The sequence below is a fragment of the Prionailurus viverrinus genome, chromosome C1 (genome assembly GCF_022837055.1).
Source record: "Prionailurus viverrinus isolate Anna chromosome C1, UM_Priviv_1.0, whole genome shotgun sequence".
NCBI lineage: Eukaryota > Metazoa > Chordata > Mammalia > Carnivora > Felidae > Prionailurus > Prionailurus viverrinus.
The window spans coordinates 206930689-206949511 of record NC_062568.1 but is presented as its reverse complement, the minus strand read 5'-3'; the positions used below and the strand labels follow the sequence as shown (position 1 = coordinate 206949511).

At 46.5% G+C, this 18823-nt stretch overlaps 1 protein-coding gene across 1 annotated transcript in view; it reads left to right on the top strand.

The window, feature by feature from the left end:
• Positions 1 to 18823, top strand: part of PEX14 (peroxisomal biogenesis factor 14) — a 146284-nt gene that overhangs the window by 109834 nt on the left and 17627 nt on the right. Inside the window, exon 4 of the mRNA XM_047870730.1 lies at positions 8308 to 8436. Within this exon, the coding sequence (XP_047726686.1) occupies positions 8308 to 8436 (129 nt within the window). The remainder of the gene's footprint in view (positions 1 to 8307; positions 8437 to 18823) is intronic.

Below are 18823 nucleotides of genomic sequence, written 5' to 3'. Positions count from 1 at the left end.
GTGCCAGCGTTTTCCTTAAGGAACAAAAATCTCCCCCTTGATTTGGGTCCCACAGTAGAGTTGTTTCCCAAATCAGTAACATATGAAACAGCGTATGGCTGTCCTTGCCATCCCAAAGCAAATGTTTGTTTTGTTGCAGTGATGGAAACATTTCCATTGGTGAAGCAAATATTTAGAGCTGAAAGAAACATTTGGGCGGCCAGGATGTGTCAAAATAGAACAGATGCCTGCCTTTTAAAAACACACATTTAAAAAAAAAAAAAAAAAGAAAGAAAGAAAGAAAGAAAGCCACCTTGTACTTGGCTGCTGTGGTTATAGCCACAATGGGTTAAACAAGAAATTAGAAAATGTGGGTATCATTCTAATCCCAGTTTCTGGGCACATCTCTGTACCTTTTTGTGTCTTGGTTTTTCTCTTCGAGAAAATGAGGATAGCCATCGTAAGTGATTTTGCTCAGGGTTCAGGGTTTCCCCCCTCCAAATATTCTCTTTGTTCTTAAAAAGTAATCATCCCTTTTGAATCAGAAATATATTCACATGGAATAATTTCATAAGGATAGACAGTGAACAAAGTGCCTTCAGTCTCCGTCCCCAGCTACCAGTCCCCTCCCTGTTTGTAACCAGTATTTCCTGTGTCCTCTCTATTTTATGCATGTAGACACAACTAAGTAGAAGTGTTTGTGTGTGTGTGTACGTTGTGTGTGTGTGTGTGTGTGTTTTGTTTTGTTTGTACATGGAGGCTCTGTATATCCTTCACTTTTTCACCCTGGGCTCCATATATATTCTTTTTGTTTTTCTTCTTTTTTTGAGGCGATTGATTGATTCTAAGAGTCTGCTTAGTAAAAATGTGCTAGCTGTGTCCGATAGTAGAGAGGAGCAGGCTCGTTCCCTGCTCGTGCTTGACCCTGCCCCCCCACCCCCCACCCCCCACCCCCGAACATGGCGCTGAGAATCTGGTTCTGCCTCTGGGGCTCACCATGGGCTGTGGGTAAGTAAGTCACTGTCTCCAAGTCCTTTTCTCTTGATTTTTAAAACAGAAGGAAAGGGAAAGAATAAGAATAGGAGATAGACCAGATGAGCTCTAACTTTTTTCTCAGATCTGAATTTCTTGGTTTGGCTGTCAAAGGTGATTTTTTTTTTTTTTTTTTTTAAACACACTTCACTGCTTCTTCTAAAACAGGAGCAGGATTCCAGCAAGTGTCGTTGAAAACGTTTATTAATTTGGCTTTTCTGCATATGCACAAACATACCTTTGGCTTACCTGGCCCTTGGCATTCAGGTAGCTGTGATTCCTGATTATCTCACACCCTTTGGTCCTTAAAGATACTGCTCGTTCCCCAGGACTTGTTCAGTGCACCGTGGGAGGGCCGACCTCTCAGCCTGTTGCCAAGGACCTACTGGCTCAGACACTGCTGTCCATGACAGCCGGCAACAATATTTGCAATGCTGTTAATCCTTCGGAATTGATGATCAAATAACAAAATCAACTCCTCTTTGTTTTTGTTTTTAATTTAGCGGAGAGGGATTAAAAGGGGAGAAAAAAAAACACCCTTTAGACTATAGATCTAAAAATAGACGTCACGGATGCTGATTGGAAACCCTCCCAGTCTTTCATATGAGAGATCTCAATTTGTGTTACACAGAGGGGCAGCTCACTTCTGTCTTGTTCACCAGTTATACTACTCCCCAGAGAAGCCCAATAAATTTTATAGGGAAGTTTCCTCCTTATGCGGAAGGAGCTAAGCTCAGTGACTGGTGTGGCTGAAGTAATTTAGGGCTCCAAGGGAGTACAGTACGTCTGGCTTGTGGAACACCGTATCCGAAGCAAACGTACAAAACCCGGTCATCTCGGTCTTTGATACTACAGAGCTCTGGATCCCGTGGCCCCAGCCTGTCTGATTTGGGAGGGAACTGCTCCCCCCAACTTGCATTTCATTCACCGCCCAGACGGTCCTTCTGCGTGCTCTATTGGGAGTGACAGCAGACAGAGCTCGCCACTGCTGTGTGCTGGCGTTCTCACCACTAACCGTCTGAAACCTCCAAACTTGGACTCGGCTGAGTTTTTACGTCTCTCGTCTGCCTCTCTGAGACGCAGAGATCCTCTCCTACTGCCTTCTCTCTTCAGACTTCCAGTGGAGCCGGGCTGCCTGGTTCCTCAGTCTGGAAGCTAACCGTGCAATACGTTTTGCACTGGCTTTTTACTCAGTGATTTATACTCGGAGACGTGGCTGGGTGATATCCAGTGTCCTTTTGTCTTTGTGTTTATTTTTCTTGCACATTTAATGTATTTAAAGGATATATTGTCTTTATGGTTCACTGGGATAAGGAGGGGGTGGGTGCAAGTTTTAATGAGAGGTCCCCGGCTCCCTGTGTTGAGATGAGAATTATATTCTCCATGAGATATCTTTCTTTCTTCCCTTAGGTGGCAGGAGGCAGTGTTTTGCTGCTTTTTGAAATAGCATTTCTACCTAACGATTTTTAGAAGGGTACTGAGAGGACGTTCAATTTCAGGACATCATCAGCAACTTTTCTCCTGTTGTCTGAACTTTCCTCATTTAAGGAGACAGGGAAGTCTCATGTCTTGTTCCTGAATTTCCGTATCAGTATCAGGATGGTGGGAACCAGCCCTACCATCAGATCAATTTTTATAAAAACTGTTTCGTTCGGGGCTGATGATGTTTGCAACTAGTTTTCTCAAAAACTGTTTCCACTGCGTGGGAATAGTTAATCAGTAGAGGAGAAAGCACTTGGCTTATTTGCTTAATATTTTAACCAAGTGAATTAGACAGGTTGGGGGGCTGGGGGAGGGGATAAGAAAGTGGGTGGGGGAAGCCCCATAAACAAGGTGATATATAATATTTTTTTTGTTCTCCTTTTAAATAAATACCGATCAGCTTTATGTTCAGAGACAATAGGAGCCGTTGGCTTAAATTTGCAGTTTACTGTATTTATGGCTGTAATATCAAGGTGCTGCCGTCGTAATTTCATGCCCCAATGAGAAGAGCAAGGTCGAAGCAAATGCTTCCATCGGCATCTGCTAACACACTAACTCATAAACAAGGCCCGGCTGGATCAGGTGGCACGGAATAATACAGGCTAATGAAATACAGCACAGCTTTCCATTACTGTTAGTTTTTACAGTGTCGTCATTACGTGTAATTTATGTTTAAAAAATTCAATTTTATACAAGGCACTGGGAAATAGGGGTCTACAGGTCATCCAACGACTTTTAGAGGCTCTGAGAGTCCTTATTGTACTCTACTGTTCCAACAAAATGTTAATAAAATAAAATAAAAATACTTTTTTCCCCCCTTTCCCCTCCCCTAGCCTTTTCTGAGAGAGTTGATTTTTCTTTTAATTTGGGGAGTATTTTTAGCCAGCTGTCTTCTCTGCCTCATCTCCTCTCAGAGTGTGTGTGTGCATGGGGAGATAACTAGTTGTGTTCTCAGAGAGGTGACCCCCGCACGGTCTCCGCGCGTCCCAGATGAATCACCCGAGTCCTACACACGGAGGGACTGTGATGGGGGAGGCAGATGGCCAGAGTGGCCAGCCTGCAACCGCCACCCTGCGTCGCTGGCCCTCTGGCCCTGTTCCCTGATCCCAGTCAGACTTGACATTTTTATTATAAAACTCGGGCCAGGCTGGAAGGTGCCGTTGGGTGTTCATTACCTTGCTCATTTCCAAACTATTCCTAGGCCTGCTGTCCCGGTTGTTGTTTGACCTAAAAGACGCAGACAGTGCTGCTGTCTGCTGTCATCTGTCTTTCTGCTTCACCTGCACAGGGCCAGGCCCCGTGGCAGTGCTCAGCGGTCACTGAGGACAACATTGAGGTGACTTATTCTGAGAAGCCCTTGCACAGCCAGTCCCGCAGGAAAAAGGCAGCTCTTCCCAGTGCCCAGTTTTGTCTGAGTCCCTGCAAAAGGACCCGCAGCAGCGGCTCCCAGCCAGTAGGCTGCGGTTTTGTTTGCATTTTAACCGAAACCTTTAGAAAAAGAAAACAAATCGGGTCTGTCTTCTAGGGGATACAAATAAGCAGGTGTGGCCGCCCCGAGGCCGTTCACTTCAGCTGCTGCAGCAGTAACATGGGGCTTTATCAATCAATAGCTTGTAGCTTGCTCGCTGAGTTCTTTTAAAAGAATCCCACCCTGGAGAAAGTGTTGGAAAAGAAATCTTTGACCCGCCTTCTGCACCAGAGCAGCAGCCGCCTCCTCGGGAAGGGCACTGGTTCTGAAAGTAGATTCCAGAGAAGAGAAAGAACAAGTCCACCCCGATTCCGATGCCTGGTGCGCACGACCTTCACCTGCACGATCAGAACTGAGAGCTCTTGGTTTGGCCCGTCAGGCAGCAGTGGTCTTACGGGTGAAATGGCACTGCCTGTCAGAGGGAGGCGCCTGGCCTCCCGCTCACTTGGGACAGGTGCCCTCGCCCCGTTCTCTTCCTCTTGGCTAAAGTGAGCTCAGTGGATGGAATCACTGAGCGGGACTTTCTTAGTTTTACTCTCTATCAGCAATACATTTTAATTGTCACAGACCAGGGCCGATAGCTCTTGGAATTGGCAAGTAGCGGGGGTGAAGTTACTGAAAGCATCTAAATGCAAAGGGCTGGTGATATCAGATGATGCAAATTGACACCCCAACTAAGGAAGATTTTCGGCTTTATTGAAATTGGCTAATTCTCCCAAAGGCAGCAGCTAATGGAAGACTTGAGGCAGCTAGGGGAGGGGAGGAGTTTGCCTGCCACAGGACGGTGACACCCTTCACCCCCCGTGTCTGCTCTGCTCAGCCCTTGCTCGGGTCCCTCTGCGGTTAGATTATTCCTTGCAGATAGCAATCAACTGGAAGGAAGTGTGTGTGTCTAATTTGCATGAGATTATTTAAAACAACAACAAAAAAAAAAGGTCTGCATTAGTCAGGGTGATGGTAAACAACGCAAAGAGATGCCTTTTATAATATAGCCAGTGCCTCAGCGTTCACAGGCAAATATAATTCACTTCCAATTGGCGGTTTCCTTTATTATTCCTTTTAACCTTTTGGATTCTGCAAGGTCTCCATCTAAGCTCTCTGCCGTTTGTCTCGTGGGGGTGGGTGGGAACCTGGATGTCCTGTCCTGTGCCCCAGTCCCTCTTCCCTGAGGTCAGGGTTGTTTCAGCACCAGGAGCCCATGACTGGGTAGGTAAGTGTTGTGTCCTGAAAGAGATGACCCCCCCCCCCCGCACCCCTTCCTGCCGAGGCTCTGAGAGTCCCGAATGAATTACCTGAGTGTACAGAGTGCTGAACCTGGTCTGTCCTCCCCACTGGGGCTGGGGCACTCAGAGGGAGAGGACACCAAGAGAGGCACAGGCACCAGTCTGTGTGAGGTCTTAGGATTTATTGGGAGTTAGACTATTAGAACGAGGCAGGGACCCTCGACCCTTGTCCCTCTGGGGTTCAAAAAGTTGTGTAGGTGTCATTTGCAGATAGGATCCAGGCGTCGGCTTCCCTTGTTGTTGTGGCATAGCCCCAAAACACCATTCATCGGCTCTTACCTGAGGCTGGGCTGCCAGCATGAGGGTGAGAAAGACCATTTAGTGCTTCTCTCAACCTCTCACAAGCTTGAAGACTTAGGACGGAATTTGGAATTTCGGAGCCTACCCTGTGGTGTTTCTGTGCTGGGGGCGGGGCGGGGGGGCGGGCGGTGGGCGAGAGGTGGCCAAAGCCTTGGTCTGTCAGCAGGCAGCACCACGCCCTAACTGGTATGATCAGAGGCATGTTTTCACCTTGCTTGGGTCTTAGTTGTTGTTTCTTATCTGTTAAATGAATGCAATGGCTGGGATAATGGTCCAGCTCTGAAATTATATTATTCAGTGAGATCATGAAAATGCTGATTTTTTTTTTTTTTTTTTTTTTACAAGAAGAAAAGTGATTCATTTTATGTAACTAAATCAAAGTCCCGGCCCTCCAGAGGATTAGGGATATCAGAATTCCAGCCAATGTAAATTTAGAGCATCAAATGATAAGGTCTCTGAAAAACAAGAGCTCGGAAGGAAGTGCTGATGCCCTTTAACCGCAGCCTCACTGGTGGGCTCGGCTGCAATAATGCAAGGAACATGTTTTATTAGGAAAACAGGCTCCGTAAAAGCCCGGGGCCAGAGGGCAGGACAGTGGGCAGGGAGTGCTGTCCCTTTAACCAGCTGCAGCTCTCGGGGCCGCAGCACAGCCCGTGACTTACTGTAGATTTCCCCAGCGCTAAACATTATCGTACTTGTTTATATTTGAAAGAGCCAGAAGGGAAAATGAGAATGCAACTCAATGCTCCTTTTGGGAAAATTATCCTCATTTGCAGCCAGCGGCTGACAAGGCACACGAACCACCAGGTTTATGAAATTCCGTAGTGTCCCAGTGACCATCAGCCCGTGCTGACGCCGCACGTGCACGCACTTCTCCAAGCAAGCGGCTGGTGATGAGCTGGTTAGAGTGGGCCTTTCCTGCTGGAACCCTGGAAGGGGTTCCCCTCCCTCTCTGGAGGTTGACTGGCAGGCACTCTCAGGCTGGATGGAGCCCGAGAAGCACACGCTCAGGGTTCAGGGGTTTTCCTTCTGTCCTGCCCTTTTCTCTCAGGAGGCCTTGGGAGCAAGCTGGGCCATTTGGGAGAAGGAACGTCCCGTATAGCCCCCCACATACTCAGAGGTAGCTTTTGTATCTGAAAGCGCTCAGTGCCAACCTTTTCATCTGCCACGTCGGTCTGTTGAGAGCGGGGTGCGCCGGGGGCCACCCCAGCAGCGTTCAGGCTTCACAGCACGGTAGCCTTGCCCACCACTGGCTGGCTCCTCTGTGTGCGGAGGGGGAAGGGGCAGAGCTGCAGGTTTAAATGGGGACAGCCCTCAACCACTCAGCAGAGGGAGGGGAACAAAGGGTCCGGGGCCGTTCAGAGTAGCTCAGGCCTTCTCCCTGACCACTTGCGTAGGGCCTGAAAAGTTGGAGAGGCGCTCGGCCAACTACAGGCCTGTGAGGTGTGGGGCAGCGCTGTGCTTCGGAGCATTAATGTGCCCCATCTATTAGCCCCTCGGCACAGAGCATGCGGCACCAGGCTCTGGAAGATGCTGATCCTCTGAAGCTCCTTGTACTTGATGCACCCCCGGGGGCAGATACACCATGATGTGGCCTCTAATGGAGAGCTGCCCACCAGATGGGGAAAAGCTCTCGGCTCTCGTTTCAGAGCCTTATGTGGCGGCCGCACTGGATCCTGGGATTCCTGGAGCAGCACCGGCCGGCCAGAGTGGTCTTCGTGGGCTGGCCGTGACCTCCCCGCCGCTGCTCCCGCTCTTGGCGGCCCCAGCACTTTCGTACCCGCTGTAGCCACTTCTCGGGCCCGGCCCGCGGGGAAGTTTCTCTCACGCCTGTGCGCCACACTCCGTTCCTCTGCTCCGGGCTGGTTGGCACCCTCGTCCTCTTCCCCCAGAGCCGGCGGCCCCCGTCAGCCTCAGCCGTGTGCGCCCGCGGGAAAGGGGGTCCCCGCGGCGCCCCCCCCCCCCCCCGCCCCGGCCTTGTATTCTTCCACGGGCAGATCCTCTCCCCACGCTGTAGCCACTGCAGATGGCGCCCTGCTACTCCCTGCCGTCCGTCCCGAGCGCAGTGTGCTTCAGTGTCAGGAGGATTAAAACAAAGGGAAGCAGAAAAGCTAGCCAAAGGCAGTACAGGCAGCCTCTGCTAGGCTGGGGCAATAACCATCTGAAAGTTTGGGCCTGGCCTTGTTTTGATCTGTTTTCTTGTTTTATTTTCTTCTTTACATTCCATATCCCATTCATACTAATCACAGTCAGTCCTGATTTTTCTTTTTATTTCTGCATTTGTCATAAAATAAAGCAAATTATTCCCGTCTTCGGAAACGATCGAGACTAATTAGTCGTCTCACCCAATAATTAGTTTTTTGTTTCCCTGTCTGTTTTCATGCATTATTGTTAGTTTTTTCCCCTCTTTTTTTAACACCATTACAGATTAAAATGAGCCACATTTGCAGTTGATGGTATCTGTTTTCGGGGGAAGAATGGAGAATTGCAGTACGGAGCGACTTCAGAAGCAGCAATAAACTCAAGGATAAATTAAGGAAATTGAATGAGCCACATTTGGAAGCAGTGTTGAGGCTAATATTCTGTCGCTTAAGGTTAAATTGCAACCGGGAGAGGTTCCGGAGAATCCGAAATCGGGGAGGAAACTTACCACGATGCTAGGCAGTCTGTGGCTCTAGGGGTCGTTTCTCAATGAAGATTTCATTGCGGCCATGGACAGTGGCAAAAGGTATTCACCTGCAATTATGTCCTCTTCTCCCCCAGGGCTGACAGATGAAGAGATCGATTTGGCTTTCCAGCAGTCGGGCACGGCTGCCGAAGAGCCTCCGTCCTTGGGGCCGGGCACACAGGTGGTTCCTGTCCAGCCCCCTCACCTCATTTCTCAGCCGTACAGTAAGTCACCCGCTCAAACGCCTGCTGTAACCTTGATTGGGGTTGAGGATTCCGGCCACAGAGCAGGGCTTCCACCTCCCAGACTCCGCACGCGGAGAGCCCGGGATGAGGAGATGGCTCTTGGGTTTTTCCAAAAGAACGTGACACACCCAGATCCCCTCCTAGACAGACTTTTAAATATGTGACAAGGGTGTAAGCAGAGACAAGGGACCAGAATAAATGAGTTTATCGTGTTGTTTCATATATTTGGGTTACAAGCAAGAATCTGTAGAAGTATTTCTTGGTTCTGTTTCCAGTTTCTTACATCATGCGTTTGCCCGTCACTCTTCCACGAATAAGAACATGAACGTCTGATTCATGACTGCATTCTCGTTTGCTCACTGAAATAACTTCTCTCCTAATTTTATTTTTTAAAGTTAATATTAGTAGATTTAAGGCGGTGTCTCCCACCCACCCCCCTTCTCCTCTTCCTTCCTTCCTTCCTTCCTCCCTCCCTCCCTCCCTCCCTCCCTCCCTCTCTTCCTCGTCCTGGCTACACCATGTATATTTACGGGTTGACAGTCTGTTAGAGAATTTCAGATTAAATGTAAAGGTCCTTTTTGAATGTAGCTTTTAATTGTTACATGAGAACATGACCCATGTTGTTTTTAAGTGAAGCTGTTTTAGGAATAAAGGTTCCTCAAACTAGTAATGAGTGTCCAAACCTTCAAAAATGCAGCCAGAACCCCTTCTTTAAATCACTTATAAAAAGTCTAAAAATGGTTAAAATTGACTTCAGAGTGATGGAAAATAGCTCCAGTTTCATGTCTTCACCGTAACTCAGCCTTGGATCTGTTGTCTTTCAAGACGCCTTTTCTATAATTGTCTTCATTTTAATTGTCTACCTCAGAAGTTGTAGTTTTTCAAAACATGTTAATTTAAAACAGTGCCTAGCAGAGTTTGAAAGGCCTAGCTTTAAATGCCAGGCTTGATTGGACCCTTACCACGTGGTCTGGAGCTACCTTCCGGCTCTTGCTTTGCTGTCCTCCTCACTGGCCCCGGCATCACAGGGGCCGGGGCGTCACAGACCTCACTTAGATCTGCCCTTTCTTTTGCTTTCTGGGTGAGGCTGAATGGGTGAGGCCAAGTAGCACGCTGTCAGTTTCACCTCATCCGTGGTCACCTTGTCCAGCGGAACACCGGTGTCACGTGACCTCTGGGGCCAGAGAAATGGTGCTCAGCAGTGAGCCTTGTATTGGAGCTTCTGAGTCAGTAGCAACTACTTGTCAGCCTGGGACTCACTTCTCCTTCCTGGCCAGTATTCTTTCCGATCTATCGTGTTTGTCTTGGGTCACTAAACATGCTCTCCGTGTTTCCTTTTAACCAAAGGCCAGCTCTCCACACTTTTTCTTTGGTTGTGTCCCTGGGCCCAGCCATTTAATGGCATTTGTTGAGGACAGGCAGTGGCAGCTGGGGTGTAGAATTTTCTAAGACGCACATCTGTTCTATTCCAGCTGTTTTCTCCATGCTTGAAACCAAGCAGGTCTCTCAGCTACTTGGAAACTTCTTGCTCAGAACAGATTCTTCTGGTTGGTCACAGAGTTGGCCTGAAACATCATACATGTGCCTACTTTTGGTAGACACAGAGGGTCATTTACACTGTTGGTCTTTCTGAAAGAGGCGAAAGAAAGAGCTGGGGAGGGGCAGGACTGTCATTTAAGTTATTCTTCTGTCCAGGTCTCTCTGAGAAAAAGCATTACATGTTTAGGTATTTAGGTAGGAGTATTTTTAAGAGACTCCCAGCCCTAAAAATAAAATACATCTTCTCAGAGACAGACTCCTTCCTGCTTTGACGCTGGTGTAAAAACAATGGCAATGGCAATTTTAAATCCCTGAAGTTTCTACTTGTCACTGCTGAGCTTCACCCCTCTGGTACTGCCGCACCCGCTCCTTTCCGCTCCGGGGGTGACTCTACCTCTACACTTCTGTACTTTTGCCAAGAGGTGTCAAAACTGCTCAAAAAAAAAAAAAAAAAAAAAAAAAAAAGCTTGATTTTGATTAATATAGAGAAACAAGACTTTGCCTGACTGATAATAAAACTGATAAATGACATTTGAATTACTTGTAGCGGTAATTTATTACATAAAATATCTTTTATTTGACATGCGATTAGTTGCTGGAAGCATCACTCAATCTGACTAGTTTAAACATGCTCTAAAATGAACCCCAGTAAAAACCAGGGCTGTCTGCTGCTGGCGTTATGAAATATACTAATCCTGGAGTGAGGAAAAAATCTGACTTTAAATATTTAAATGATTAATTGGGTTTATATATTTTTTTTACCTTTCTAACCCCCTTAATTACAAGCAAACTCAGGGGAGTTTCTGAACTAGGTGTGCAATCTGCATGCTTATCACTGAGGCATTGTCTGCGTCCCGGGAGGGATTTATGGCCTCCTCTCATGTGTGTTCCTGCCCATTTTACATCCAGAGCCCTCGCCTTCCCATGTCTTGGCTCTTTAAGGACAGACATTCCATCTCTGAACCCAAGCCTAGAAAATGGGATTTTCTGGGCACAGCCCCAGATGCTCACACCTCGGGGAAGGATAGCTTTTTCAAGACCACCTCCGGGAGCCCACTGCTCTTGGATGATCACCTCTGGTCTTGCCGGCCCTTCTGCTTCATGGCAGATGTCCCACTCGGTGCCTCTTTTGGTGTCTCGGCTCTTTGGTGAATGTGGTTGACCTTGAGATGGTAGTCAATGGCCTGTGTGTCAGCAAAGAGAACTTGGACACCTGCCGGCATGGTACCGGCTCAATCCATCCGCATTTATTAAGCACCTATCGTATACTCAGTACACTATCGTCAGAGATACAAAACGTGATCCTTCAAGATCCTGTAGGTTCTCTGGGAGAGAGAAGATAAACTCTTAAGAAAAGATAATAGTATAAGACATTGTGATTTAATGCCAAAATTAATTACACAGACAAGAAATTTTGTAAGAATACAGAAAAGAGAAAAATTAATGTGGGCTAGAGAAGTCAGAGAAGGCTTTGTGAAAGCAGTAGGAGGCTGACACCGAGGGAAACTCGGTGTCACCTGGTGTGAGAATAAACCCGTGTTGTCAGGGCTGAAAGGAAAGTCGGGCAGAGCTCAGGAAAAGTCAGGCTGGGATTCGAGAGGAAATCTGACGTTCTCTGCTTCTCGTTTTGCTTTCTTTTTGTTCGACGTTGAATCGGGAATCAGTATGGGTGGACATCTGTGGTGCCTGCCCAGGCCCAAACATAAAGTTCTGCTGAATCCTCGACTGATTGGTTTGTTCCGGGCTGATTTTTCTTCTTTCCTCCCAAAGAAACAAGAAGCAAGGTAGCTTTGGGAGTTAGGCAGGGCCAGCGTAAATTTTGTAGGGTCATATGTTTTTCCTAGGCTTAAATATTTTTCCTCACTGTCTTTGGTAACCAATTTAGGTCTTTCACAGACAGACCTATAGCTTCAGTTAGGGTGTAAATGTGTGAGTGACGAAAGGCTTTGACACCTCGATTAGAAATCCTGAGAGTGCATGGTCTTAGTTTGCTTCTTCATAGACCTGTTTAGTAGCATATACTTACCCTCGATTATCTTCATTCAGTGAGCAAGCACTTTTTACTATATTCCTGCTATGGGCCAGGCACTGTGCTAGACCCCGGGGATGAAAAGATTAATAAGGCCTAACTGCTGTCTCCTGTGTTTCCTGTCCAGCCGGAGAGGCAGTTAAGCAAAGAGCAGTGCCTCTGAGGTAGATCCGGGTGAGGCCAGTGGCACAGACGAGGCAAAGGGGCACTGCATAGAACGGGGGGGGGGGGATGCTTCGCTGGGTGTGAAGGGCCTGGGGGAGGGGTGGTTGGTTCATTGACCAACCAAGATGGACGAGAGCATCCAGGCTAAGGCAAAGGCGTGTGGACATGAAGCCGTGTGATGTTCAGTGGCCGGAGCCTGGGATGGCAGTGCCAGAAGAGAGGCCTGGCGTGGGAGGTGGCAGCCAGGTCATCACCCTCACGGAGGAACAGTCAAGAGCACACTGAGTATTTCTCTTCAAGATGCATCATCGGATTATTTTTGAGGCTGTATTACCTGTTCGACGATACTGTTCTTAGACTAATATTAAAACCATTTGTATCATCTGAGAAGATGCTGCGTGGGGAGCTAGGGGAGACCTTCTGGGAGCGTGCTGGATGAGGCGGTGGTCCACATGCTCTGCCTGTAGCTCTTCCCCTCTTCTTTGCCTGGCCAGCTCGTTGCTGTTCTTTGGGATTGGGGTCAGCTGCCAGCCCCTCTAGGGACTCTTTCAGATGCCTCCATTCCAGTGGGATGGAGGTTCCCCTTGGCCTGCTCAGCCCTGCTCACTTTAATGTTTATTCACTGTCTTTTCTATTAAATCATGAGTTCCTTGGATTAGAGGCAGGTTGTTTGTTTTTGTTGTGTTGTGTTTTGTTTTTTTAATCTATTACCCAAGGCTGTGACTTAGCAGGTGCTCTAGAAGTGCTTGTTGAGTGGATAGATGGTGGTGGAAATGTGCCCGAGAATTAAAAGGCTGTCTTGTGTTACCATCAGCTGGGAGGAGCTTCCCGGGGAACCAGCGAATGGGACCTTCTGTGTGCTCGGCCGTGCAGGCCGTGGGAGCAGAGGACGGGCCTTGCCTTCAGGAGGCCATGTAACCACTTAGAGGGGCTTGGGGAAGGACTAACCCAAGTAAAGTTAGTAAAGACTAACCCATGCCATCTTGCTTGGGGTGAATGGTGAGAGCTTTTGGAATTTCTGAAGACACATCTCACTTTTTGCTTATATAGAAGTTACTGGTTTGTGTATTGAAGAAAACATTTCTCTAACTTTTAGGAAATTACATTTTTCTTCTTTTGTCCAAGTGACTGGTTTAGAATAGCAGCTTTTCAGGAGTGAGCACCCCGTCCGTTCTGTTTGCTTTGTGCCACACCCATAGTGGAGCCGTGTGGGTGCCACATAAATGCCATTTGTAGATACCGAGGAGGGCCAGTGTCCCAGGCAGGAACCAAGTGAAGAGATCCATTCCCTAGGTTTTTTCGGCCAGTGAAGGTGTCTTTGGTGTTGGTGGTAGGTAGGATTATATCTTTGCTCACAGTGCACTGTGTTCATTTTATAAGATTCCTCAACAAATAACAGAAAACCCCAAATAAGAGTGACCCAAACGAAACAGAGGAGTATTTCTCGGTTATGGTCATGTAGGTAGCCGAGACTCTCTGCTCTGCATCTCTGACACCTGGCTGGCATCTCTGTCTTGTGTTCCAGCGTGACTTCCCCAACTCCCACCCTCCCATCTGCTGTCCAGCCAGCAAGAGTGAGGAGAAGGAGAGTAAAGGACCCACCTCTTGGAAATTGCCCCCATCATTTTCACTTCCTGCCCACTGGCGGGAACTCGGTCACATGGCCACACCTGCCTGCACAGGAAGCTGAGAAATGCAGTCCTTGTCCTGGTGGGCCACGCTCCCAGCTTTTCGTATCTCACAGAAAGTCTGACTTAGAATGAACACTGACATCAGGATGATGGTTACCTCTGGGTGCAGAGGAGCACACGGCTAGTTGCAGTGGTATTTGGAAAGCTTTAGCTGGTAAAGTAGGTGGGTTTAGGATTGCTGATTTTATTATTACGCTTCATAACATATAAATGTTATATTGTTTTGTATGTATCATAACTTACCAGAGGGCATTTTTAAAAGTTGAATTTGAACTAAAAATCGAACCACCCTGTGATCTAGCGATTGTACTACTAGGTATTTACCCAAAGGATACAAAAATGCAGACATGCACCCCAATGTTTATAGCAGCGCTATCAACAATAGTCAAACAATGGAGAGAGCCCAAATGTCCATCGACTGATGAGTGGATAAAGATGTAGTATATACATACACATAATGGAATATTACTGAGCCATCAAAAAGAATGAAACATTGCCATTCGCAATGACGTGGTTGGAGCTAGAGTGTATTATGCTAAGCGAAATAAGTCCATCAGGAAAAGACAGATAGCATATGATTTCACTCACATGTGGAATTGAAGAAACAAAACGGATGAACATATGGAAAGGGGGGGGGAGAGAAGAGAGGGAAACAAACCACAAGAGACTCTTAATGATAGAGAACAAACTGAAAACTGATGGAAGGAGGTAGGTGGGAGATGGGCGAAGTGAGTGATGGATATTAAGGAGGGCACTTGATGGGGCACTTGGGTGGTTTAGTCGGCTAAGTGTCTGACTCTTGGTTTTGGCTCAGGTCATGATCTCACGAGTTTGTGAGATCGAGCCCTGCATCTGGCTCTGTGCTGGTGGCTCATAGCCTGCTTGGGATTCTCCGCGCACCCCACCCCCACCCCCGCTCTCTCTGCTTCTCCCCCACTAGTGCTTGCACTCTCAAAAAATAAATAAACTTAAAAAAAGAAAGGGGCACTTGTGATGAGCGCTGGGTGTTGTATGTAAGTGACAAATCACTGAATTCTGCTCCTTAAACCGATATCGCACTGTATGTTAACGAACTAGAATTTGAATTAAAAAAAAAAAATTTTTTTTTAAAGTTGAATTTGAATTCTCAGGTCTTGCTTTTCCCTTTGGTCTCAGCTGCTAACTGAGCAGAGAGAGAACGTAGAGCCCCCGCTGCTGGGTCTTGTTCTCAATCACTGTTGGCTCCCTCCAGCTCCACTCCTCGTTTTAAAAACTCTAACAACTTCTTTTTCTAAATCAGCTTTATTGAGGTATCATTTACCTAAAATAAAATGCACTTACTTGTACAATGCGACTTTTGGCAGGCATACACTGTGGGCATCACCACATCGTAGAACATTTGCAATGCCCCAGAAGGTTCCCGTGTGCCCTGTTCCCAGCCAGTCCGACTCTGGGGCATCCCTTGGTCTGCCTTCCATTGCTTCTGATGAGATTTTTTTTTTTCCCCCTAGGGTTTTATATAAATAAAATGGAATCCTTCAGTACACACTGTCTTGTCTGGTCTTCCCCTCAGCATAATGTTTTTGAGCTCTATCCAAGTCACTGTGCATATCAGGGCTTATTTCCTTCTTATTACTGAGTGGTATTCCATGGTGTAGGGGCATCTCAATTTGTCCATCCACCAGCGGATGGGCTCCGGGCTGTTTCCAGTTCTGAGCTATTACCCTTAAAGCTCTTATGAATGTTTGGGTGCGAGTCTGTATGTTTCTGTAGCTCTTGGGTAAATGCCTAGGAGTAGAGTTGCTGGGTTATATGGTAAGTGGATGTCTGTCTCCATACAAAACCGCCAAACTGGTTTTCAAAGTGGTCGTACTATTTCACGCCCCCATCAGCAGTGAGAGATGCAGTGGCTGAGTATGGGTGCTAGCAGTTGGTATTCTAGGTCTTTTTAAAGTCTGCCATTTTAATGTGTATACAGTGGTATCCCACAGTGGTTTGAGTTTACATTTCTGGGATGGCTAATCCTGCTGAGCATCTTTTTACGTGCATATTGTCCATTTGCATGCCTTCCTTTGTGAAGTGGCCCTTGCCATCTTTTGCCTCTTTAATTGTCTTCTTGAGTTGGAAGAGTTCTTTATGTCTTCCGGATTCACATGCTTTGTCAGATGTGTGTGGTGTTTGTACTTCCTCCCAAAGTGGCTAGCCTTTTCTTTTCCTTTAGGTTGCCTTTTAAAAAAGATTTTAAATTTCGTGCCCTCTATTTATCTTTTTTTTTTTTTCTTTACAGTTTATGGTTTTGATGTCCTGTCTGTGAAGACTTTACTTTTCCCCCAAGGTTGGACAGGTTTTCTCCTAGAGGTTTATAGTGTATGCTTTAACGTCAAGATCTGTGATTCATTTTTAGTTAATTTTTATGTATGGTATAATGTGAAAGTCAAGGTTCATTTTTGCCTGCATGGATATCCAGTTGTGCCAGCACCATATGGACAAAAGATTATCCTATTCCCATTGAGTTATTTGTCCTTCTATCAAAAATCAATTGTTTAGGGGCACCTGGGTGGCTCAGTTGGTTAAGCCTCCGAGTTCAGCTCAGGTCACGATCTCACGGTTTGTGGGTTCAAGCCCCATGTTGGGCTCTGTGCTAACAGCTCAGAGCCTGGAGCCTGCTTGGGATTCTGTGTCTCCCTCTCTCTCTGTCCCTCCCCTGCTCATGCTGTCTCTGTCTCTCAAAATGTGAATTAATGTTAAAAGAAATCAATTGTTTATATATGCATGGGTCTGTTTCTATACTCTTTTTTTTTTTAAATTAAGTTTATTTATGTTTTGAGAGAGAGAGAGCAGGCAAGGGGCATAGAGAGAGGGAGACAGAGGATCTGAAGCAGGCTCTGTGCTGTCATCGCAGAGCCTGATGCGGGGCTTGATTGAACTCATAAACCGTGAGATCATAACCTGAGCTGAAGTTGGACACTTACCTGACTGAGCCACCCAGGCATTCTAAAAAAAAAATTTTTTTTTTAAAACAAGCTACTGGAGTATATTCTACGTATTATAACACTCACCCATTTCCAATGTACAGTTCCTGACTTCTGGTAACTTACTGAGTGATGCACTCATAGTCTGTGTTGGAGCACTTTCATTCTTCCCCATCAGATTCTTTGTGCCCCTTTACTGATGACCTCCCCTCTTGCCCCAGGCAAGCACTAACCTGCTTTCTGTCCCTTTCCTGGATGTTTCGGGTAAATGGAATCTTGCAATATACGGTCCCTTGTGCCTGCCTTTCGCTCAGTTAGCACAGTATTTTTGGAGCTCTTCTATGGGGCAGCAGGTAGCAGGACTTCCTTTTTATTGCTGAAGAGTGCGCCCGTTGTATGGACGTACCATCTTATGTCTGTGGGTTCACCAGTTGATGGATGACTGTCTCCAGTTTGGCCTAAAGTGAATCGTACTGCCAAGAGCATTTGTGTGCAAGTCTGATGTGGACGTATGTTTCCATTCCCCTTGGGTCGACCTCCAGGAGTTGAATCACTAGGTCATATGGCGGTTTTATATTTCTGGATTTCTATTAATTTTTCTCTTAGACAGCTTTTTAAGAAATGCTTATTTATTACTTTTGAGTGACAGAGAAAGAGAGAAGGCACCCAAGAGTGGGGGAGGGGCAGAGAAAGAGGGAGACAAGAGGATCTGAAGTGGGCTTTGTGCTGACAGCAGACAGCCTGATGGGGGGCTCGAACGCACGAACCCAAGACCATGACCTGAGCCCGAGTTAGATGCTTAACCTGAGCCACCTAGGCGCCCCTGGGCAGCTTTTTTTGAAGTATAACTTATACACAGTAAGGTTAATCAATTTTAGGTGTACAGTTTAATGAATTGTACAAATTGTAATTCATTTAACTCCTGTAACCAACACTACAGCCACAATATAGAAAATGTCCATGACCCCAGAAAGTTTCTTTGTGCTCTTTGCATCTGTCCCCTCCCCAACTTCAGTTTCCTTCCAACCAGCAATCTATTCTGGGTTACTAAAGTTCTTACCTTTCAGAAATTTTCATGTAAATGGTATCATATAGCATGTAATCTTTTGTGTCTGGTTTCTTTACCCTAACTTGATGCTTTGAGACTGATCCATGTAGAGATACATCTACCTGTCAAGTTATACACACACACACACACACACACACACACACACACACACACAAATACACATGTTTCTGCGACACATTCCCCCCGCCCCCCATATTCCTTTAAAAATATAAAACCCATTCTGAACTCACAGCTGAATAAAAGCAGGCTGAGTGGGGCTTAGCCAAGCGGGCATAGTTTGCTAACTCCTGTTACTCTGTGCTCTGGATCTCGCACAATTTGTTTATCTGTCGACCGTCGATAGTTGTTTGGGTTTCCAGTTTGGAGCTATTGCAAATAATGCCACCGTGAACATTCGTCTGCTAGTAGAAGCCTTTGTGTGCCTGTGTGCTTCCTTCTCTCTTCGTCTTATACCTGGGAGTGGACTGCCTTAGCCACACGTGGTGTGTGTGTTTGACTTTGTCAGAAACTATCAAACTCTTTCACCAAGTGGTTGCGCCATTTGTCATTCCCGTCAGCAGAGCGGGGGAGGGGGGGTTTCAGTTTCTCCACATCCTGGTCTGCACTTGATAGTCTCAGTTTTTAGGTTTAGCCATATATGAACGTGTATGTGATAGGATTTCATTGTACTTGTCACTTGTATCTCCCTGATGACTGATGATATTTTCACGTGCTTATTGGCCATTCTTACATCTTTCATGGAGTATCTCTTCTAGTCTTCTGCTCACACTTTTTTCTAAAAAAAGTGTCTTTTCATTGTTGAGTTGTATAGATACAGCTCTTTATCAAATACAGGATTTGCAGATATTTTCCCCCAACCTATGACTTACTTTTTCATTTTCTTGGTGGTGCCTTTTGAAAAGCCCAAGTTTAAATTTTTGAT